The 24143-nt window shown below is 44.6% G+C and overlaps 1 protein-coding gene across 1 annotated transcript in view; it reads left to right on the top strand.

Annotated features, from left to right (window-relative positions):
• Positions 1–20762, top strand: part of PROS1 (protein S) — a 377349-nt gene extending 356587 nt beyond the window's left edge. Inside the window, exon 15 of the mRNA XM_069204917.1 lies at positions 20102–20762. Coding sequence (XP_069061018.1) covers positions 20102–20244 — 143 coding nt within the window. The 3' untranslated portion in view covers positions 20245–20762. The remainder of the gene's footprint in view (positions 1–20101) is intronic.
• Positions 20763–24143: the final 3381 nt, after the last annotated feature.

Below are 24143 nucleotides of genomic sequence, written 5' to 3'. Positions count from 1 at the left end.
TACTTACAATCTTTTTCTTGAACAATATTCCAGAATATATATAGATACTATAAAGAAGGCAAAACGACGTATATAACTACTCGTTTTGGATCACAAACATACTTGCTCATCATAGAAACTATATAAAATTGCTAAATATTAGAAACATAAAAGTGTGGAGATGTACTGATTATAGAATGGGATGATGCTTATGAAATGGAAAGTGAAGGAATGTTCCACTGAGGTCAGTTGTCTTTGAGGTCTAAGCTGTGGGTTGACTACTTGTCTTCTTCTTGTGAGAAATAGAGAATTCGACTTTTCGAAGGAATCTATGTGAATTACTACATATTTTTGGCCACGAGGAATATGGGCACAGGGAGCAGACAGCATATGGGTGAAAGGTACTGTTTACGAAGGTATCAAGAAAAATAAGGACTGAAGTGGGAAAGGAAAAAAAAGGCAAAAAGGGCAAATGTGAACAAGGAAAGCAGCCAATGTAAGTTGCCTTTCGAACTTTTGTGGGCAAGGTATAAAGGATTCAAATACTGTAGATGAGACGTCTCCCGTGAGAGAGTGTGTGTGTGTGTCCGTAGTTGGAACTGGGATTAGTATTGGAAGTAGCATCAGCAGTAAATTGCTTTATCGCCTTAAATTAATAATGAGCCAGTGATTTGGGGAATTTTATGTTTAATACTTAATTACCGGTCTGCGCGTGCTGCTCTGAGAGTTTCCCTGAGCCTCAACATTAGGTGAAAAGTTAACTTACCGGCGCCTGTTGCCTTGCGCTGAAGTCTCCATTCTTGTGCGTGCCTTACCTGCAGAAGCTTCTTTCTGAAAGCACGTGGCTATTTCTGCCTCCGGGTTTGCACCTGATGGGAGCCCGAGTAAAGACGCGCATGTGCCTATTACTGAACAAAATGAGACGTATGTTGCTTGTTAGTTTTGGCAAATAGTGTGAAGTGAATGATAATCATAATAATAATAATAATAAAATAAATATCTCAAGGGTGGGCGGATGGCAAGCATTGAGTGACTTAAAGAACTGTGAAACAGAGAAGGGACTGTGGAATAAAAGAATAACAGTAAAAGAGAGAGTATGAGAGATGGTATTCACAATAATAAATATTTAAAGAAAATACAATTTAGGATGTTGTTTGTAAGTAAATAATTTAATTAGTTGTTTTAAATAATTGTATTGATTCATTATTTAAGTATATTATTTTATTCTGTTAATTTAAGGTTCAGTTGCAGGTATGGCTGAACAAGAAATGGGAGCACCTCTCAGATTCTTGCCAACGCCAGGAGAACCAATCTTCCCCTGAAAGAGCTGCAAAACATTTTTTTACATAGATGCTAGCCATTGGGGGGTCAAGTATGGACCGAACAGTAAGGAGGCAAGCAGGTGTCTTAAATCATATTGGCATAGAAGGAAGAAGGATTTACAATGATTTCCCTGAGATATCATTGGGTATAGTGGCAGACAGGCCACTATTGTGCATGATACGTCCCTCCAGATAGAAAAACATTTCACTCCCAAAGTCAATGTTGTATAAATTCTTTTGTTGAGTATGGTGTCTGGATGGGGACATAATGAGTTATGTGGCCACTCAGAGGGGGTTGGCTGTTTCCTATCATTTCCAAAATTTGACAGGTTCTCTGATACGAGACCAAAGTGTAAGATGCACAAATAATAAAAAGGTGAAAGAAAAAGTTATTATATAAGAATCCCAGTTTAGAGGAACACATTCAAATTACAAGAAGTATGGAACATACTGCTGTATGGATGTAATAGAAAAACAACAGAATGAAGAATCCAATGAAATATGGGTATTTCGGCAATAACAGCACTGATAAACTGAAGCATATTGTATGCTATAGGTGTGGGTGTCCAGGACACATCAGTTTAAGTACTGCATGTGGGGCAGGGAATGTGATTTGTAGATCCTGCAGGAAACAAGAACATTTAGCTAAAGTTTGTAGATCTAAAGGGAAAGTGCAAGGTGCTAGTGAGAAGAAAGTGGATGATCAGAGTAATGATGCACAAGCAATCATACTTACTGTAAATGAAGTAGGAGAGGCCACATAAGATAGAAAGGGTGGTGTAGCAGATAGGGACATAAAGGAGAGTTCAGAGAAAAATTGGAGAAACCGCATTGTGATATTACATTGAGGAATGTAAAGTTCAGAGTGTTGGCTGACTCTGGAGGTTTTTCACCTTAATCGCCAAGGACACTTATGAAAATGTATTGAGAGGAGAGGTTAAAGACCTGCACAAGCAGACATGAAGGCTTTAGGCTACGTAAGGAAAGGAATAAATATAATAGGGATGAAATGCATGATGTAATGTTCAAAGGGAATGGAAGGGTGTACATAACTAGTGAAGGCTCTGATCTTTTGGGATGGTGTCACCAAAAGGATGTGAATATAAATATTGGTCCCAAACCCAAAGAACCAGTGATGATAGTAGACCCAGTGAATGTAAACCGAATAGAAGGATGCAATGCGGACCTCGAGGGGGGTGAGAAATTAATGCAGAAATGTTCCCACTTCTTTACAGGTAAATTGGGTTTATTAAAACTGTTTAATCATAATACTAAAAAAGAGTTCTGTACCTACTTGTGGGAAAACGAGTTATTGGTAAGGGCAGGTAAGTACCTACACTTAGCAATAGGCCACTAACCTCCACTTAGGTCCAGTTAGGTCTCAGTAAATTAAACCTAGCTCAACCCTTGGTATGTTGGCAACGAGCGACAAGGCTTAACTTAGGTGGCAAAGGGTAAAGCATTCAAAAATCACAAAACAGTAATTAAATAAAACACAGGAAACAGTTTGAAAATCCAAATTCATAAAAATAGGAAATATTTGTAGCTTTAAAATGACTCCAAAACGAATAAAATTAGAAAAGGGGAACTGGAGATATTTTTTTTTTTTAAATTAAAGCTTTATAGTGCATAGAAACAAAAAGCGCCAATCTGGTCATCTGGTCGCACCTCGACCGGGCAAAGTCAAAGTTTAAGGCCGACCGCGATGGAGCCCGGCTCGGCTACAGCCCGCAGGAGGCCTCGGTCAAAAGTTTACATTTGGACTTAGTCATTTTTCTGGAGATTTTCTTCAGTGGGACCAAGTCGCCAGTCAAATCCGACCTCCTGGAACTCTTCCTCAGATTCGCGTTGCGGGAGCCCTCAGTGAAGATTTTTACTTTCAGACTTAGTCGTTTTTTCGAGGTGAAAATCCTTCGACCAGGGCAAACCTGAATCTTGATCCAACATCCTTGGAGCCCTCTTCGGATACACTGCCTGGGAGGTCCCGGTCAATTTCCTACGTTCGGACGTAGTCACTTTTTCTGACATTTTCTTCACCGGGACGAACCTGGAAGTCAGGCCGGGTCGTGGTTGAAGCAAGCCCGCTAGAGTTGCAGCAGCGGGTCGGTCCCTTTATAGAGTTTTTTTCCAAAAGTTCTCCAAACTTATGGATCTTCTTCCAGATGTTCCTTTAAGGATCTTTTGATGTCCACAGCTCACCTCAAGGTTCCAGAAGCTCTGAGATGCTCCTTGATGGTGTGAACTACAACTCCCAGAATGCACCTGGTGCAAACTCCTTATTGGCCACTGGGCAGTGGTCAGTAAGTTGGTTTCTTCAGGACTTGGTGCAGGGGACTCTGGTTAGCAAATTTTCACCTGTAGCAAACAGGGAGTCCCTCCTTGAACCATTTGAAGCCAGGCAAAGCCCTTCTTGTGGTGAAGCCAAAGTGTGCATCTGGTGCAGTCCTCCAGAGTGCAGTTCCAGGTGCAGGTCAGAGGTCCAGCAGGGCAGTCCTTCTTCTTCTGTAGTTCTTCCTGGTTAGAATCTGATAGGGATCTGAGGTGTGGGTGCAGGTCTGCCAGTTTTATCCTTTCTTCTGGGTGAAAAACAGGGGGGTCCTGGTTCTCCAGTCAGGGGCAGGAGCAACATTCCTCAAAAATCCATCATGACTGAAAATTATTTTTGGAGGTTACATCTGGCTGAGCCCACCCACTGCTGTGGCTAAAAATCATAAACACCCCCCTCTCCTGCCCTCTCCTAATCTAATCAAGGGGGCACCTAATTGTCTGGGTTTGCAGGATGTGAGAGTGTTGCTGAGTTGCTCCAAATGTCAATCCCTGCCTGGCCAGGCTGCTAGAGACTGGCCAATCCGAGCAAAGCAGCAAAAACACTGCAGGGCTGAAGTTGGCAACTTTTCAGGTAAAGTTTAAAACTCCTTACCTGAACAATTTATGGGATTTATTATAACAATTAATTTGATACCAAACCTGTGGTATCTGTTACATAAGGCGACTTTTAAAATTAAAACAAAGTCTCCCCCTTCTAGCCTATGAAGGCCATTCACTACACTGAGGGAAAACAAATTTGGCTGTTTTACTTCACCAGGGTTTATAAAACTATTTTTATAAGGTCACTGCTTATAGTTACATGGCACCCAGCCCTAAGGGCACATAGGGCACACCTTAGGGGTGACTTATATGTAAAACTAAGGTAGTTTAAGACTTTGGAACTACTTTTAATTCCAAAGTCGAATTTGCATGTAACTTTAATTTAAAAGCGGCCAGCAAGGCAGGCCTGCCTCTAAAATGACACTGGGCACCTCAGCAGTGCACCTATGGGGGCACTACCTTTGCTGGGGTCCCTAAACCTATATGCCCTACCATATACTAGGGACTTATAGGTAGGTTAATGTTGCCAATTATAATTAGCGTAATTTGCATATCCACTTTACACTGAACACTGGCCCTTGCACTGGTAAGCAGTACATAGGGCACAGCCAAGAGTCAGTAACCACCAGTACCTGTCCAAAACGTTTTGGGGTGACCAGGGCAAAAAGGAGGACTTTCCTACACTACTGTACATAAAGTAAGATCCAAATCATTCCTGATGAGAGAACCTCTTCAGCAAGAATTGGACAGGCTGCTTAAAGAAAAAATAATCAAGCCTATTTAAATTGTCAGAATGGCTCACCTCCATCGTAGTGGCTCCTAAAGAAGAGAATACAATCTGAGTCTGCATTGACTTGAGGGATCTTAACTAGAACATATGGATGGACAGGCAACCTCTACCTAATATCATGGAAATGTCTGATGGGTAAGGGTAAATTGTTTAGTGTTCTGGATATGTGGGCAGCCTACCATCAAGTAACTTTCAACTGGAATCAAGAGCGTAAACCTCCTTTAGGAGCATACCGATATTGTAGGATGCCATTTGGTTTGGCATTGGCATTCACTGTTTTCCAGAGGATAATGAAGAAGGTAATGCAAAAGATCTTTGAAGGTATGCACACAGTACTGTCTTTTCAAGACAGCATTATGGAGGTCGGTGAGTCATTGGCAGATTATGATAAGTTGTTGAAGGAAGTTTTAAAAACAATTGAAAAACATGGATAAACAATACAGAGAGAAAAATGTCAGCTGTGGAAGTAACAGCTCAATTATTTGGGTCCTGAAGTATCTGGAACTAGTGTAAGGCCAAAAAGAAGTATTGTAAAAGCCATTGAGGATGCCCCTCAATCCACGAACAAGGAACAATTAAATTCTTTTCTAGGTCTTGCAGAGTATTGTTCGAAATGTATATCTAATTTTGCTGATGTGGTGGAACCTATGAGGATGCTCTTGAAAAAAGGGAACATATTTGAATGGAGAGTATAATGTGAGAATGCATTTAATAACATCCAGAGATCTATTGTTCTGCATTAGGTCATTTTGATATCACTTAGAAAACTATTGTTACAACCGATGCCAGCAGCATGGGTCTTGGGGCAGTATTATCTCAGAGGGTGAATGGGGAAGAAACATTAATTGGTTTGGCATCTCAATGACTACAAGCAGCAGAGGAATCATATTCGACTATAGAGAAAGAGTCATTATCGTGTTGAACAGTCATTAATTATTTCAGATATTACTATTGCACAACTTTAAGTGTGGTCTGGGGTGGGAGGGCCGAGTAAGTCCCCGAATAAAAAGGTAGTTAATGTCTGTTCTGGATTTTAATTTTAGAATAGAATATGTGAAAGGCAGGAAAAATATGGTGGCTGATTGTTTGTCAAGGTTGCCAGTAGAAGATGTTTCACTCAAGCAAGAAGTAGAGAATCAAGTTACTTGTGGAAGAATGAGTTGGATAAAATGATTTAGGCCCTCAGAGTGACACCTCATTCCATGAGTGGAATATCTCCATTCATAGCCCCCAAAGCAAGGGAGCCAGTTACAAGGAATCCCTTATGTGTTTACAAAAGAAGAACCAGGTATAGGTGGATCGCGAAAGTATGAAAATGAGTGGCTGATTTACTGAGAGCTTGCTAGGAAAAATATGATAATCGGAAAGGTGTGAAAAATATGGATTTGAAGTGTGGAGATTGGGTGGTCATAAAGAAAGCAGGAAATGCGAATAAAAGCAAAAAGCAAGTTCTCCCAATCACATGAGATAATAAAAGTGAAGCGATCAGTGGCTACTTTGCACAACGGGAAGGGATGGAGTTTTGGAAGTTTATGTAAGGTCAAAGAGCCAGAAGAGTATTAAGCATCACTACAGACTCCAACCTCTGTGCAAATAACATATAGATTAGATGATAGATATCAGATAAGTGTTTCCTTTACTATCATAAATGTATAAAAGTTATTGTTGATGTAAATGTTTTTTCAAATCGTTTCAGTAGATAATGTTCATATATGTACATGCTGAAAGAGGGAGATGTGTTGAGATGTATTGGAATATAAAATGGGATTATGGTTATGAAATGGAAAGTGAAGTAATGTTCCAATTAGGTCAGTTGTCTTTGAGGTCTAAGCTGGGGGTTACCTACTTGTCATTATCTTGTGAGAAATAAAGGAAACAACATTTTGAAGTAATCTACTTGAATTACTACAGAAAGCATAACCTTTGGTGTGGGGAGCAGGTGCTAGACCTCGGCCTCCCCACTCACTTAACTGGGAGTGGTCCTCCAACCAGTTTAAGGCCCTTTTGGACTCAGCATTGCACCTCAAGACCCTGTTTCGCTCTCCTTGATGCCACCTCTCTCCTCACTTTCCTACGGCCTCTTGCATGCTCTCCTGGTCTCTCTGCCTCACTCTTGCACCCTCTAGCACTTAAGTGCCTCTCATTTCTCAAACCGCTGTTCCATCTTCTTCCTCACATTTTTTGTTCATTTTCTCCTTCTCTTCACTTGTTTTCTCATAGTTTTGTGCCTCATTTGCTCACTCCTTGCCATTATGTTTGTACTCTATTCCACTACGTTTATACCTTTATTTCTCACTCTTTTGTCATTACTGTTGTGCCCCCTTTCTCATTCTTGCCTCTTGATTTTGTGCCTGTTTATTTGTATATGTTTGTCATACTCCTGTGTCTTTCTTTCTGAATTTTTTGACATTTCCATCTCTCCCCCACATCCCCCACCCCATGCTCTTTCCTCCTCCCACCACTCCTTACCTGCTCTCCTGCATCTTCTGTTTCATCCCCTACTTCTTCCTGCCTCTCCATAGCCCCACCCTGCCCACCATTGCTCCTCCCCCTTCCCAAGACCTACCTAATGGCAGCTGCTGCATGATCATGCCACACCAAAGTCATGCCAAAGGCAAGCCTGTATACACCAGTTCGCAACTGGACTGCGTCAGCACCACAACTACTACAGTGCAGTGTCCCTCCACTTCCTCATCGCACACAGCCTGTCATTTCACTGCTGTTGCACTGTGCCTTACAGCAGAGTAGGACCTTCCTCTTGCTCGCAGTGTCACTTTACCTGTAGCAACTCACTATCACACACTCACCATACTCCGACTCCCAAGTCACCCTCTCTTAGCCTCACCTCACAAACAGTATGCCCGACTTTGATTGAACACTCACATGCATGCTTCTCAACACCTGCTCACTCAAAAAACACATTATCAAAATTTGGGACCTCCCCAGTAACAGCACACCGGACCTCGGCCTAGCGAAAACCTGGATGAACCATTCCTCATCTCCAGATGTTGCTGTGGCTGTCTCATTACGATACAAAACTGTATGTCAGGACTGCCTCCACAAACCCAGAGGAAGACTCAGCATCATTTATAAAGACACCCTCAAATACACATCTACCACAGATCTGGACTCCTCTTTCTTGGAACACCTACATTTCAACCTACAAACAAACAACAGCCCCACCCTGAAGGGCACCCTGGTTTACCTGACCACCCGGTCTACAAGGCAACTTCAGCAACCTCATCTCAGACTTCATTGCCTCCCCAACCATCAACTCCAAGGACTTCCTACATCGCTGCAATTTAAATTTCCACCTGGAATACCCCTCCGGCCACTGCTCCACTGACCTTCTTGAGAGTCTACACAAAATTGGACTTTCCCAGCTAGTCACACCCCACACACAATGCAGGACCCATGTTAGATGCCATCTTTGCCTCTGGCAACAGCATCTGCTACCACTCTGCCACACCACTCACATGAACCAACCACTACATAATCCATTTCAAAATCTCCACCCCACAAACCAAAGCTCCCATCAACACCATCTAACCCAGCTGGAACTGTAACAGATTAATGGAAACTAACTTCAACCAGTGGCTCTTTAACCTTGCTGATGCTCTGGCATCCTTTGAATCCCACAAATACTGCAGAACCAACAAAGTTATATGCCTCCAGGTACACGGAAGGACTCCAAAAGATACTACAAACAGCTGGAAAGGAAGTGGAGAGCCAACCACGACGCTGATACCACAGCAACCTACAAGGTTGCCCTCAGGCACTACCACCATGTCCTGAGAGATACCAAGAGTAGATTCCCCCCACAAACTGAATCAAACAAGCTCCAACAACAGCAAAGATATTTTGCCATCATCAAGGAGTTCACCACCCAAGAAGCCTCAGTCAACTCCATCACCTTTTCTCAGGAACCCTGACCCATCCTCTAAAAGTACTTCAACAGCAATATTGATAAGATCTATAATACCTTTGAAAAATAACTGAACCCTGAGAGCATCATCAGCAAGCTGCACATTGACTACTCACTCGAACACCTAACCAACTGGAGAACATTCACAGTGGAAGACATCACTTCTATCATTAAAACTGTCTACTCTAAGTCCCCACAGACCCTTGTCCACATCACATTTACAACCTAGGAGGACCTGTGATCAGCAAATTCCTCACTCACATCATCAACTCCTCCATCTAGTCCGCAACATTCCCTGAGGGCTGAGAGCATGCTGCAGTCATGGCGCTCCTCAAGAAACCATCAGCAGATCCCAACGAACTGCACATCTTCCACCCCTTCTCCCTACTACCATACCCAGCTAATGTGATAGAGAAGGTAATCAACCAGCAACTCCCCAACCACCTAGAACTCCACAACCTTCTCGACTACTCCCAATCCAGCTTTTGAAGCAACCACAGTATGAAGACAGCATTCATCATTGCCACAGGTGAGATCCGCACCCTTCTGGACTGAGAAACCACTGCATTCATACTGCTGGACCTTTCAGTTACATTCAACACTGTCACACCCCATTCTCATCAAAAGACTACACGCATAAGTCCTCCAAGATCCAGCCCTCGAACTGATACTTTTTTCATATGTTTTTATTAACTTTACTTGTAACATACAGTTTCTATCAAGATATTGCAGTACTGTCGTGTGGGCAAGTCTGGCCAGATGCCCTGTGCAGTAATCCGTCCATATAGAAATGAAAAGGGAAACACAATCCCATGGTAACAGTGAGCATCAGAATCATGAGAGAGAATGAGATTAAAACAAGGACCAAAATCTCCCGTCCTCCCTCCCATTTCCAAGCGAGCCAAATCTATATTGCTCCAGTGGCAGGCCACAGCACTCAAGGGGCAACAATGCTGTATATCATGGCTGGGCCTCATCAGTCTGCTCACGAGGAGTAAGTATAGAATTTAATCTAGTCAAAAATAATTCCACTGTTCTATAAGGTTACACCTCCCATCCCGGGCTGTGGCACCCACCCACACTGACAGTTCTGCAGATGCCCAATGGACCACATCTTTTTGCCATGTGAGAAGTAGAGGGGCCATCTTTGCCTTCCAGGTCATGGTAATACGTCTTTTTTGCTTATACAAGTGCTAGACCCTGGACCCTCCTTAAGTGTTTCGGTACCACCCGAGGGTGTAGAAGGCAGAACACAAGGTCATTTGGCAAAAATGAGGCAGTGACATATGATATAGAGGAGGGTACTATTTGCCAGATGTCTGCTTTTAAAGGGCAAAGCCACACCATATGAAAAAATATCTGTGTCAGCCCGCTGGAATCTGGGGCATGCTGTCCTGGCATATGGGCAAATTGTTCCTATTTTGTCAGGGGAGAGGTACGTATGGTGTAAATTATTAAATTGTGTAAGCCTAAATTGTGCATTTCATGTAAGTGTTCTGATAGACCCCAAACACCTCTGCCATGTGGTATCCTGTAGGTCCACTGATAGTGTCTCCTCTCACCAACCTTTAAGAGCCAGGAGGCTGATACCTGCATATCGCCCCGCATGGCACCATAAATATATGAAATAGCACGCCCTGACCCCGTTAACGTTATCATTAATTTTAACTCCCTGTGCAGGATTTCCAGTTAAATTCCATAATTTCCCTGCCACCCCTTCTAACGCAGAGTACAGGAAAGTCTGACCTGAGTCTCAGGTGTCTCCTTACCTTAGTCCCACAAAGGTAGAAAGTCTGCCCTCCACTATTTTGCCTTCCCAAGTCTTGTATCCAGCTGTGGTCCAAACATCTACTTAATTAACCTCTCTCAACCATCTGCAATGTGGGGATGCCCAAAGTTGGAGACCAGATGCATAAGGTGTTGCTCTTTTACTGCAGTGTATTTTTTTCAACACCTTGTTGCCACTTTCAGTAAAGCGCTAGGGATAGTATGGTACGAGGGGACATCCAAAAAACATTCCAAAATTATAGTGTCCCCGAAGTCAAAACCCAGCAGTGCCCTCTCTGGGTTGGATGTGTCTAGCAACCATGAAAGCGGCCACTGAAGTTGAGCCACAGCATAATAAAGCTCATAATTGGGAGCACCCAGCCCTCCATCCTCCAGTGCAACATATAAAGTGTCCATTTTAACTCTGTGCCTACAAGCCCAAATCACTGATGCCAGCAGGCGCTGTTATTCTAGAAAGAATGGCTTCTTTAATATTATCTGGAGTGTTGCAAGGAAATAAAGGAGTCCTGGAAGGACTAACATTTTGGCAATAGACACTTTCCATAGGTGATAAGGGTAGCTGTGTCCAAAAAGGCAACAACTGTCGAATCAAGGTCAAGACCTCCCCCAGGCCCCCCTATACAAGATCACGTTCAGAGTGATATATTTGGACTCCCAAATATTTGAAAGTGTCATACTTCCATGGTAAGGGATTGTCCCCTTGGAGTGGCATATGGGTTCAGGCGTCCCTAACAAGGGAAATAAACATGAATTTCCCCAATTTGTCCACAGCCCAGAGATGCAGCCAAAAACCTCTAAAGCTGTCATGACATCTGATAGAATTGTGGGTTCTGCCAGTAGATAAATCAAGGTATGATCAGCATACATGGAAGCTATGTTAGGATGGTCTCCCACTGAGTATCCCCAGATAAGTGTTTGCTCCTGTAGCACACAGGCCAATGGTTCCATGGCCTGAGCAACCAGCAAGGTAAACAGAGGGCAACCCTGCCTGGTGTCATGTGCAATAGTGGAACAATCCAAAATGAACCTGCTGGTATATACCCTAGGAACATGGCACTCATAAAGGACCCGTACTCACTTGCAGAACTCTGGACCCAACACTAACTTCAATAGTACTGCTTGTAAATAAGTCCACCCAGGGTTTCAATGTCTAGTGAGGCCACCCACCCCTGCCTATCAGTCTGACATACCCATTCCATAACACTGAATAACCAATGAAGGTTCAGAAACTTGTTTTTGCCCGGTATAAACCCATTCAGATCCAAGTGGGTTACAGTATGTATCATGGGAGTAAATCTGTTCGCCATGACCTTACTCAGCACCTTATAGTCAAGGTTAAGTAATTAAAGGGGTTGATATAATGCCGCCTCAAGTGGATCTCTTCTGGGCTTCAGAAGTATTGTTATCAAGGCTTCATGCATTCTGTCTGATAACTAACTTGGCCCCTAACTTTTCTATATACCTTCAAAAGTTGTGGGGAGAGGGAGGCTTGGAATGTGGTTTAGAACTCTATTGATAGCTCATCAGTACTGTGAGTTTTACCCCTAGCTATTTGCTTGATGGCCAGTTTGACTTCCTCAAGTATCCAATTCCTGCCTCAGCAGTGGATCAATAGGAGCCATGTCAAGGGGGCGTACTTACGAGGTAATCGCATCCGGGTGTACGCCCTGAGGTGCTTCATAAAGTGCCCTATAATAGGTTTCAAATTCCTTATTAATGGTCAATTGGGAGTTCTCTACAGTCCCCCTGGGTCTGCGAATGGCACCCATAACATTCTAGGGGTGTGCTGAATCCAGCAGCCATGCCAATAAGCTACCAATTTTTTTCTCCCAGGACATGTTGACATTTAGTGTACTCTCTATAATCAAAAGAAAATAAATGTTTGGAGGCCTCCTCATGGTCGGATCGTAGCTCTCCAATATGCAGATCCCATCTGGGTCTGTTACCCAGGCCAATTCAGCATTCCGCAGCCACCCCTCTGTATCAAATGTCTCCTTTTGAAGTCCTCCTCTCATACCAAACTGTGTAGACATAGACGCCCCTCACAATACTACTTTAAATGCGTCCCATTAATTTCCTTTGTCTATGGCAGTGCCCTCATTCTTTGCAAAATATCGATCAATCGATCACCCATATGAGTTTGGAAGGGCATATTTGCCAGCGCCTGCCAAGTAGGAATCACCGGATGAGGTCTCTCCTATTGAAAGGTCACCAGCAGCAGGCAGTGGTCAGACAATGTTCTACTCATATACTCTGCCCTCTTACAGTTGGACAACAATGCCCTACTACCATAAATTAGGCCTATTAGCGTGTGGAGTACATGTATAGGAGATTAATACAAATACTCACAGTGGGGTGGAAATAAGAATTGCCAGACATCATTTATCTGCATAGTATGAGCCCATTGGTGTAGCTGCTTGGTGTTGGGGTGAGAGTGTTCCCCCTGAACCGGGGGAGTGGATCTGTCTAGCGCAAGGTCTGGAACACAATTAAAGGCTCCATCCATAACAATGGCGAGAGCGGAGAATCTAAAAAAGCTGGTGTAAAAAATCTGCAAAATAGGGGTTGTTCCACATTTGGGGCATATAATAACCTCCAGGTCTACTAAGCCATGCTCTAGGAAGAATAAATGGTACCTCAGGGGCCACCCACAGTAAGACCCCCCCCACACCCATTGTAAGCCAAGTAAGTGGTACCCAGTACCATGCCCATCCAGTGTTTCTGTGGCCTAATGAGTTCCCCCGCAATTAAATGGGTCTCCTTGAGATAAGCAGAGTGAATATAATGCAGCTGTAGCTAGGAATAGATCCAATGACATTTGCTATAGGTGCCTTTACCCCTCACATTCCATGTCAATATGGTGTAGTCCGTCCCTGGAAGCCCAGTCAGGAAGCAGGTGTGGCAGCAGGGAGACCAAGCAGGCATAACCAGAAAAACAAATCATAAATCAGTGTTAGCAATCTCCAATTAACCCCGCACCCCGGCCGTACTCTCAAGCGGTCACAGCCACTTAACGCTGTCAGTGATCCAGCAACAACTACAAAGTCCAACCAGTGATGGGGTGAACCAAATCAATCTCTATCAAAACCCCATAATCTGGGTCTCCACTGATGTAACAGTAGAGAAATCTACCCTCATATTAGAAAAGTGGCATGAAACTCCAGGTATCCTTCAATTAACCTCACCTCCCACCACCCCACATGCATTAAAGCAGACAGATAAAAGGAAGAAACATCTGTAACACTCAAGTAGACTGGAATAGGCCCACAGTCATTAGAGTGACCTGCAGGCCCCCCTCAGCTTCTTTGGGATCTCAACCGCTGGCCCATTGTCTTGAAGAGTCCCACCATTGCCTTCAGAATCTCAGCCTTCATGACCAGAGAGGGAGGATTATTCCACCGCCACCAATACCTCTGCTCTGCCCATCACTGCTTGTGTCTTGGTAGGTGTTCCACAGATGCTTCTGTTGTTCTTGGCAGAGTGGTGTTGGCATTTTTGAATCTGCCAGTCTCCCTCATTCTCAGTTGTGGGTGCTTGTTGGTGTTCTTCTCTAGTTTCCAGCCAAGACCATGCTTCCTTGAGTGTCACAAAGAACAGTGTTTCTGCACCATAAATGGCTCGCAATTTTGCTGGGAATAACAGGGCATATTTGATACCTAAAGTGAGAAGATGTTGTTTAACAACGGGAAATGCGACCCGTAATCTGTGTACATCCATGATGTAGTCTGGGAATATGGTGACAGCACTATTTTTCATTGTCCAGAGACCTTTGGCCCAATCTAGTTGCAGAATATTTTCCTGATCTCTGAAATTGAAGAGTCTTGTGACCACTACCTTAGTGGCACTCCCGGTGCAGGGGGGCGACCAGGCATTCTATGTGCCCCGATGACCGAAAAGAACTGGAGACCTTCCCTCCCAGAACCTACTCTGTCAGCCACGTTTCAAGATACAAGTCCATACTCTGACTTTCTGCCCCCCCTCCACTCGGGAAGGCCCACCACCCTGATGTTGTTCCGACATGAGCGGCCTTCAAAATCATCTGCCCTGGCTCTCAAAAGTGCCACTTCTTTACATAGTGCCTCAATCTGTAGTTGATGGTCCGTTACAATAGGGCAAATGGGAGCCAGTTCCTTTTCTGTATCCTGCACCCTGTCTTTTAGCTTCTTATGATCTTCTCTCAAGAACGCAACATCAACTATCAGGGAGTCCAGTTTAGGTTCCAGGGTAGATTTAAGACTACTACCTGCTGCTAGGAGTTTGGAAAAATATTTACAGTTGTCCTGCAAGCGGAGCTCCACTGCGTTCAATCAAAAATCAAAGGGGAAGAGTTGATCAAACCCACATCTGCTATGATTCCTTTCTCCAGGCAAAAACCAGAACATCTCCAAGTAATTATCCTTTCTTCTAATGGTCCCACCAACCATATTGAGGTTTTCAGCACACATATTCAGTAACATTTTTCTAAATAGCACAGTTGCCAGTCCGAACTACCATCAAGGCAGTGGGTGTATATCCAAAAGTCTTTAACAACTTCCAACAGTAAACCTATTTTAAAGAAATAAGGCTGCCAACTGAAAGACTTTTTTTTAACTATAAATCCCATAAATGTCCTACTCATATGCACACTCAGTGAAAAGGGCCTACTGGTGACTTTGCAGCATTCATAGATGAGAACAATTGAATTCTGTCTTTGTCATGGAAAGGACCCTGCCTTGTTTCTATAGTTGACAAATTGAATCTCTGCTCTTCTACTACAACTCCCCTTTGCCTTGAGTAGGTATTACTCTACATTGCTCTAGAGGCTTGACAACATAGGAGTATAGGATACTGTTCAGCATAGGATTGCCCCACCTCATGGTGAGATTCCTCCTTAATTCCCTTTCTCCCTTCTCTTCAATGCCTTTCTCCTCCACTGAGAGAGACAGTAGGGGTTCCACCATCATCCCACTCCTTTTTAATGTGCACAACAGTTCTACTCTGGAACGCTTTAACTCTTTTAATGTCACAGGATACAACTATGCTGATGACTTGCAAATCATAAAGACCCATCAGAGTACTGCGTGGGCTAGATTTCTGTGCCCTGGGCCAGTACTTCCAAGCTATCAACCAATAAATGTGAATCCACCAGTTAATACTAAACATGTCAAAATCTGAGACACTTGTACAAACTACAAGACGTATCTCCCTTTTACTAATTTCACCACAGGGTCTTGATCAACCGCTAACCCTCTCCACCCAAGTCAGGCCGTCTGAAGTGGATCATGGCTGCAATTCTCCCTTGTGGTGCAAGTACATCAAGGAATAAAAAGAAAATTCTACATCATGCATTCTATTTGTGCCATCTTCTCTCACAGAGGAATCCCTCAGAGAGTACAAGCCACCATTGCCTTAATGCTTTTGCACCTTGGCTAAGCCAAATGTCCTTACATCCGGTATCTCTCTGTCTACTTCACAAGCTCCAGTGATCCAAGAAGGTACATGCTTGGTTTCCATATACAATATGCGTGGAACTACTACTCACCAGCCTTCTTAGCCTTACCTTGGCTGCCTCTTGGTAGACATTTCACCTTTAAATGTATTTGCATTGCACAGAGAGCCATCCACAGCACTGGACCACATTTCCTTCAATATAAACTCTGTACCTATGACCACACTGGACCACTCAATACTATATTGACTCTACTGATGATCATCCCTTCTTTCGTAAAATCTCAAATAGACATGACCTCTTTCTCATTTTGGAGAGTACAAAAAATGGCTATTTTCACTCACATTATATTCCTGAGTCAGGCCACACCAAAGAAAATTGTATGTACCAGGTCGTACACCACCACCTTGTGTCACACATTGTTGCACCAACTCATACTTAAGAAGAGGCACATGTTTTCAGCAACCTGCTTGGAGCAATTCTTTGCACCATATGCACTACATCCAATTCTTCCCACAAAGGCCACACTACAAACCCAAACTCGTTCAGCTATTCTTTCGGAGGGGATACCAATTAGCCAGTCACCATCAGTGTGCATTAAGGGTATACACATGCTGCGATACAATCCAATAAACATCCATTCTCAGGTACACCTATCAATCAAATAATCAGTCATGCACTTGTAAAGCGCACAGCCACTCCAGTAGTGTCCTGGTGCTAGTGGACAGTATTCACCCAAACCCAAGCACTCTATCAATCTCTCTCAGAAAGCCCAGTCAAATATCCAGGTTTTAGGATCATATAAAGCGGTTTTCATTCCTCATTTCCTGCTAATAAAGTGGAAGAAGATTCTAAGTGTGCACCTTGAGATAGAAAAAGAATGAGTCTATCCACTTTTTATGCTTGAATCTTGGCACTCAAAGCAATCCAGCCTCAAAAAGTAGAGCGTTCTAGCTGGAAGATAAAGAGTGAGTCTGACTGAAAGATATCGCCGTCCCATACGATTAAAAGCTCTGTGAGCCAAGACTGATGTTTTAAACTGAATCCTCTCCCTGATGGGAAGCCAGTGCAGCTCCTTCAGGTAAGGATAAATCACTGCCTGCCTCAGCACCTCTAGTAACATCCTGGCAGCAGCATTCTGAACAACCTGCAACCTCTTCAGCAAATAAGTAGGAGGACTCAGATATAGCGCAGTAGCGTAAACTTGTTGTGAAGTTATAAGTGCATGTACCTCTGTTTTTTGCGCCTGGAGAGGGAGAAAGTGAGTACACTTCTACACTGATATTAAAAAGCCCAAAACAAGAACCACCTACTGCTGCAACCTGAGAGCTCAAGATTAGCTGGCAGTTGATCTTCACACCCAACGTACGAGCTACAGTGGTCGGCGGACCTGGTAAAGCAGCACTTCCAGGCCAGCACTCAGAATCCCAGTAAGGGAAGGAACCAGACAAAATTTCCAAATTTCCATTTTTCCAGCATTACATTTAAGATTGCTGGCCCACATCCATTGAAAGATGGTTTCTAGACCGTTCTTAAACATCCTAGGTGCCTCAGGAGAATCTTTCTCCATAGAAAGAGCTGCGTGTCATCAACATATGACATTATCCGGACTACAACTAAGGAAGCCAAGGGAGTGATATAAATGTTGAAAAGGGTAGGACTCAATGCTGAGCCTTTTGAGACTCCAAACATAATCTCTTTTCAGTCCGAATAGAAAAGGCGCCATTAGGCTGCTTGGCCTGTTAGAGTGGAACCTCAGACTCTGATGTCTTCCAGTCGCTGGAGGAGGATGGGATGAGACACTGTGTCAAAGGCTGTGGATAGCTCAAGTAGTATCAACGCAGTCTGTTTCGCCTAATCAAGTATCAACTTGATGGAATCTATCACCTCCACTAGCGCTGATTCAGTATTATGACGTGATCAGAATCCAGACTGTGAATAGTGCAGTAGCTCCCCTTGCTCCAAGTATGTGAATAGCTGCCCATCAATGAGTCTCTCCAACATCTTATATGCAGCCGGTAATTAGGAAATCAGCCTGAAGTTAGCCAGCAGAGACCTATCATCTGAAGTTTTTTTTTTTTTTTTTTTAAGGCGGAATCAGTCTGGCCTTTTTCCAACAAGTTGGTACTGTAGCGGATCGAAAGAAAGTGTTAATTGATTACAAATCGGGTTACTCACCTTCAAGTTCGTGGTCAAACTACCTCTCCACACATCTGCTCAGAAACACTCCTAATACCAGAGCACACACCTAGACATAGGCATACAGGTATCCACTTTCTCATGCATTTGTCTACATGTTTATGTGCAAGTCCTTGTCTCCATTCTTACTTCCACACACAACAAACCATTTGATAGAAACCAGCAGGGATCCATACACTGATTACTATATCCCATTCTCTCATCTACAGAAAAGGACACTTACTAATACACACATACAAACATTTGGCTAAGCACCTTCCCTCCTATCCACACACCAAACCCATCTGTACTCATTTATCCTTCATTCTATTTACGTATTCACACACCGACACACCCATTCACACATACATCTCAACACACTGCTGTAACACTCCATTTTTTACACTCCACTATTGCAACCCATACAGGTGGAAAAATAAATACACCTTAATTGAACCAGTTACACCTACATTTATTTTATTCTTCGTGCATTACAATATATAGATATGCATATGGCAGGTGCAGTAGTTGCAGGATATTATTGCATATTGTATTTTCAATGTCAAATTACATAGCATTTTCATTAAAAAATAAAAAATCCCTCAAAATCCTGCATGGGGTCCCTTGAAGTTTATCAACCCATCCCAACAACCAGTCACTAGTACAATAAGCCATCCACATATCCATGCTCCTGTCCAAAACCTGCGGACACACATATATACATAAACATTTGTTCATACACCTTCACTCCTAACCACCATCCAAACAGTCGTGCCCACACACTTGTCCCCACAAGCATACACCTATCTAGTCATCCAAATATCAATTGTCTTTACCTCAAGCGTACTAAGCCTCAAAAACGCCCATCCCAAGTGTACCCAACAGGTAGTGAACTCAGCTCCGTAGGTCACACATTTCCAGGGCATAAAAAGTGTAAAATATGTGAAATAAAATGCAATAGTAAAAATATGAAATGCGATGAAGTTGTAGAATTCAAAATAGCGTGATAGCCTAAACCCAAACTTCACACAATCTTATATCATCTTTCAACTCACGACCCGTTAATGCTGTGCGTTCTGTTGGACTCTAGTTAGGTCAGCGGTATGTAAATAAATACACAGACCTATTCTACCTGAGATGCACCCACCCATGTAAATTTAACCTCAAGTGCACATAGCTCCAAGTGCACACTACCCTATGTGCACCAAAACCTAAGCACACTCCGTGGCAAAAACACACACCAAATGCACCTTAAACTGAGTGTTTACAACTCCAGGCCCACCCATCCAAAAGCACTCCAACATCCAGTGAACCCAACCTCAAGTACACCCATTTACAATTACGTTCTACCCCAGGTGCACCCAGTCAAAGTGAGCTCAGTACAGAGCTCTCAATTTCCCGAGCTCCATGCGTGAGTAGGTCATCTAGTGCAGATTTGTCCTTTGCATTCTAAGCCTTGTTGTCCTGTTTGTCTCATAAAAGCAGGACCTGGCCTGGTGAACTTGAGACCTCTGTCGAAAGCACTCCTAACAATGTATGGGTTTCTTGTAACGTTTAAACATATGGTTTTGCCATTGGGCTTTCTCTGAACACTGTTAGAGGTTTCGGTAATAAACTAATTTTCAGTCTGTGACAGATATTTTAATGATTTACATCATAGCTTGTATCATTGAAACAGCACTGCACGCGGACCACGCAAAGCTCCCCTTAATATATCACACATGGGGCTGGATTGTGTGTGCTTGTAGGGTTTAGTGAAGGGAATAGAAAATTAAATTAAATACTCACTATTTATTGTGGCATCTGGTGTTTTTTTTCTCCAGACATTGCCGTTTCGGCCACCCCGGTGAATGCCTTTTACAGCGGCTGCATGGACGTGACAATTAACGCCGGCCCGGTGGATCTGGACAACGCTGCCTGGAAGCACAACGACATTCTGTCACATTCGTGCCCACTGGTTTTATAGGAAAGGCCCAGCTATCAATGCTACCGTTTCCTTGTTTGTTATCTGTAACAGTTGTTGCTAGAAACACATGTCGTTTCCAGGGATGTGCCAGGAAGGAAGGTCACAAACATTTGCTTTTGCTTTCTTGTAGAGACAACTACTCTGGCGATCTGATGACGCAAGAAACACCATCGCCTTTTCAGGTTGAAACATGCATTTACATTGTACATTAGTTTTTTTAGTTGGTTAAAGCACTGTGGTTTAGAGCATGTTACAAAATATTTTTGTAATATGAATACGTTGTTCACCTAAGTAGTGAACACAACAGACAAAAATGTTCGTCATATTACCTCCCTCCTTTTTAAATACAAATATCTTAATCTAGTTTAGCAGACTTTTTACTGGAGGGTAACAGCTTCGTAAGTCTTAGACCGATCCGTGGAGCCATTTTATATTTCACATTTTCTCATGTATTTAACACAATGTTATGATTAAAGGGCGTTTCTCCCTGAAAATCAGGTTCATGCCCCACCATCTCACTTCATTGAACTATTGTGGCGTTATTTGCTTTTCTTAAATTTGTTGTTCATTCATATCTATAATAGTTTAGAAAAAGGTGAAATATATTCTGTGAATAAAACATGAATTGTGAACATTTTCTCCTCACAACAACAGGAGTGTGAGGTTGGTCATTTAAGTGTCGTCTGTCTAGGATAATATTGCGTTTTACGCCTGAGCAGCACAGAAGCTGTTTTTTGGTGGGCTTTGACAACTGAAAAAAGCATTAACAGTGCAATTGTAAAAAGGAATGGCAAGTAAAGTTCAAGCCTAAATTGTACACGGGGTCCCTCACGCCATTGAAACGGCTTCTGTTTGTTGCCCAGGGGCCCTTAAAGCATATTAAAAAATAAAAAGGAAACACGTTTTGGACGCAACTTGTTGCCCAAATACCATCCCTACCTAGTTAGACAATTATCCCAAGTACTAGGTCTATCATAAACGAAACCAGAAACAGTTTGGGTGATTTGCTAATGGTTACGTCAGCCACAAGGCTAGAGTTACTGGATATTTCGTGGACCAGTCAATCAGCAGAACATTGGCTACACCCCTTATCCCATCAATTTTAAGTGGTCTCTGGCATCAGCTGTATGTCAACAAACATGCACCACGCAACTGTATTTGCTGTGTTCACTTGGTGAGATAACTACAGTTTAGGTGTGGCAAAACATATGTGCATAAAACACACTGCAATGCTGTCCAGACTGATCAGAGTACCATTCTATTTGTGTTTTAGATCCATTGCGATTTCTGCTCCTAAAGAAAGTGTATCTTTTTTAAACTGTCTTAACATTAGATTAAAATGTAATGAGGTAATGTAGTAGTTTGTGCACGTGTTTGGTTGCATTCCTTACACTGTATGCATCAGGTAGAGGGCGATTTTAGGAATGGTGACCTTTGTGGCCACTAGATCACTCCCCACGCGTACAGCGACACCTAGCTGTCCCCGTGTCCCCCCTCCCCGCCCTCGCTGCTTCCTGCTGGTCATCCCTGGTGTCTAGTGGTAAGCGCCTAACTTTTGTAGGACTGTAATTGCTGTGTTTACCTTGTCTTTTGCCTCGTTCTTGTTGCACCTGTTTTTTTCTCTTTTCTGCTGCTCTGTGTGACCGCTTGCGCCCCCCCCAGCGCCTCGGCTCCCCCGAGCCGTCTCCTTTTCCCGCCACTGCGTCTCTGCGGCCCGCCCCCCTCGAGCCCCTATTTGTTCACGCCTCCCGCCTCCCAGCTGCTCCTCCCTCCCTCCTCCCCTTCTTAATGGCAGTCGCTGCGCGCTACGGAGAGTGACCTTTGACCTTTGTGGCCACTAGATAACTCCCCACGCGTACAGCGACACCCAGCTGTCCCCGTGTCCCCCCTCCCCGCCCTCACTGCTTCCTGCTGGTCATCCCTGGTGTCTAGTGGTAAGCGCCTAACTTTTGTAGGACTGTAATTGCTGTGTTTACCTTGTCTTTTGCCTCATTCTTGTTGCACCTGTTTTTTTTCTCTTTTCTGCCGCTCTGTGTGACCCTTTGCCCCCCCCCCCCAGCGCCTCGGCTCCCCCGAGCCGTCTCCTTTTCCCGCCGCTGCGTCCCTGCGGCCTCACCCCCCTCGAGCCCCATTCGTTCACGCCTCACAGCTGCTCCTCCCTCCCTCCCCCCCTTCTTAATGGCGGTCACTGGCGCGCCGGAGGAGGCGCGCCAGAGGCAAGCCCGTCTGCGCCCCTCTGCGCCCGTCCGCGTCTGGACCGCGCCCAGCGCCACCCCCCCTGGTCCACAGAACCCCCGCACCTCCAGACGCCGCTACACTGCCAGCGACCTCAACGCCCTCAACCCTGGCCGCACCGAAGCATGCTTCTAGTCCTCACCAAGGAACACCCACGGACCCTTCTCCTGCCACACCTGCAGATTCACCTGCGACAGAACCAGCAAACCTCCAAAGACCAGAACCAACCACCTCCACTGCATACTCACTAACACCCACTCCGCACGCAAGCACGCCATCGAGCTCTGAGACTTGCTCGAGACCGCCGCCCTGGACGTAGCCTTCCTTACCGAAACCTGTTGGAACAACTCCTCAGTGCCCGACCTCGCCATAGCCATCCCGGAGGGCTACAAGATCACCCGCAGGGATCGCACCAACGGAATCAGAGGAGGATTAGCCATCGCCCACAAGTCCACCCTCAAGGTCTACACCCACACGGACGACACCCTCAAGACCACTGAACATCTGCACTTCCGAATACACACCGACCCCAACACCACCCTCAGCGGAACGCTCGTCTACAGACCCCCCGGACCATGGGCACCTTTCAGCGACTCCATCCCTGACCTTGCCAGCACCCACGCACTCGCCTCTACGGACTACATCCTCCTCGGGGACCTTAACTTTCACCTCGAGAAAAACAACACCAACTCCACCACCCTGATTGACAACCTCGCCAACCTCGGGCTCAGACAACTCGTCACCGCACCCACCCACGCAGCCGGCCATACGCTTGACCCCATCTTCTCCACAAGCGCCCACGTCACCTTCAACCACACCACCGAACTCCACTGTACCGACCACCACTGCATCCATTTCACCTTCCAGAAACAGGTCAACCACCACCGCACCCTACAACCATCCGCCGCCACTGGAGCAAAGTCACCAAAGACCAGCTGACCAGCGCCCTTGCCCAGAACCCGCCTACCGACCCCACCGATCCAGACACCGCCACCCACAACCTCAGACAGTGGATCAACAACTGCGCCAACTCCCTCGCACCACTCGAGTAGACAACCAAGCCACCAAGAAAGCCACTGGTTCACCGAAGAACTCCAGACCTCCAAGCGCAACTGCCAGAAACTTAAGAATAAATGGCTCACCGAACACACACCTGACAGCCTCGCAGCCCACAAGGACGCCACCCGCAGACACCACCAACTTATCAGACTAGCCAAGAGATCCTCCTTCAAAGACCGCCTAGATAACAACGCACACAACAGCAAAGAGCTCTTCAGCATCGTGAAAGAACTCTCCAACCCCAGTGCCAACGTCAACGACATTCCACCCTCTTGAGAACTCTGCAACTCACTGGCCACCTTCTTCCACCGAAATATCACCGACATCCACGACGGCTTCAACACCACAGCCGCCCCAACCCCGCAAACACCACCCGCACCAACCGCCTGACCTCCTGGGCCAACGTCAGCGACACCGAGACACGCAAGTTCATGAATTCCATCCACTCAGGATCACCGTCAGACCCATGCCCTCACCACATGTACAACAAAGCTGACGCAGCCATCGCTCCCCAACTGCGGAAGTCATCAACATCTCCTTCGAAACAGCAACATTCCCGGAAAGCTGGAAACACGCTGAAATCAATGCCCTCCTTAAGAAGCCCA

The sequence above is a fragment of the Pleurodeles waltl genome, chromosome 8 (assembly GCF_031143425.1).
Source record: "Pleurodeles waltl isolate 20211129_DDA chromosome 8, aPleWal1.hap1.20221129, whole genome shotgun sequence".
NCBI classification, from domain to species: Eukaryota; Metazoa; Chordata; class Amphibia; order Caudata; family Salamandridae; genus Pleurodeles; species Pleurodeles waltl.
The sequence above is the reverse complement of the archived record's forward strand: the minus strand, read 5'-3'. Positions and strand labels throughout refer to the sequence as shown.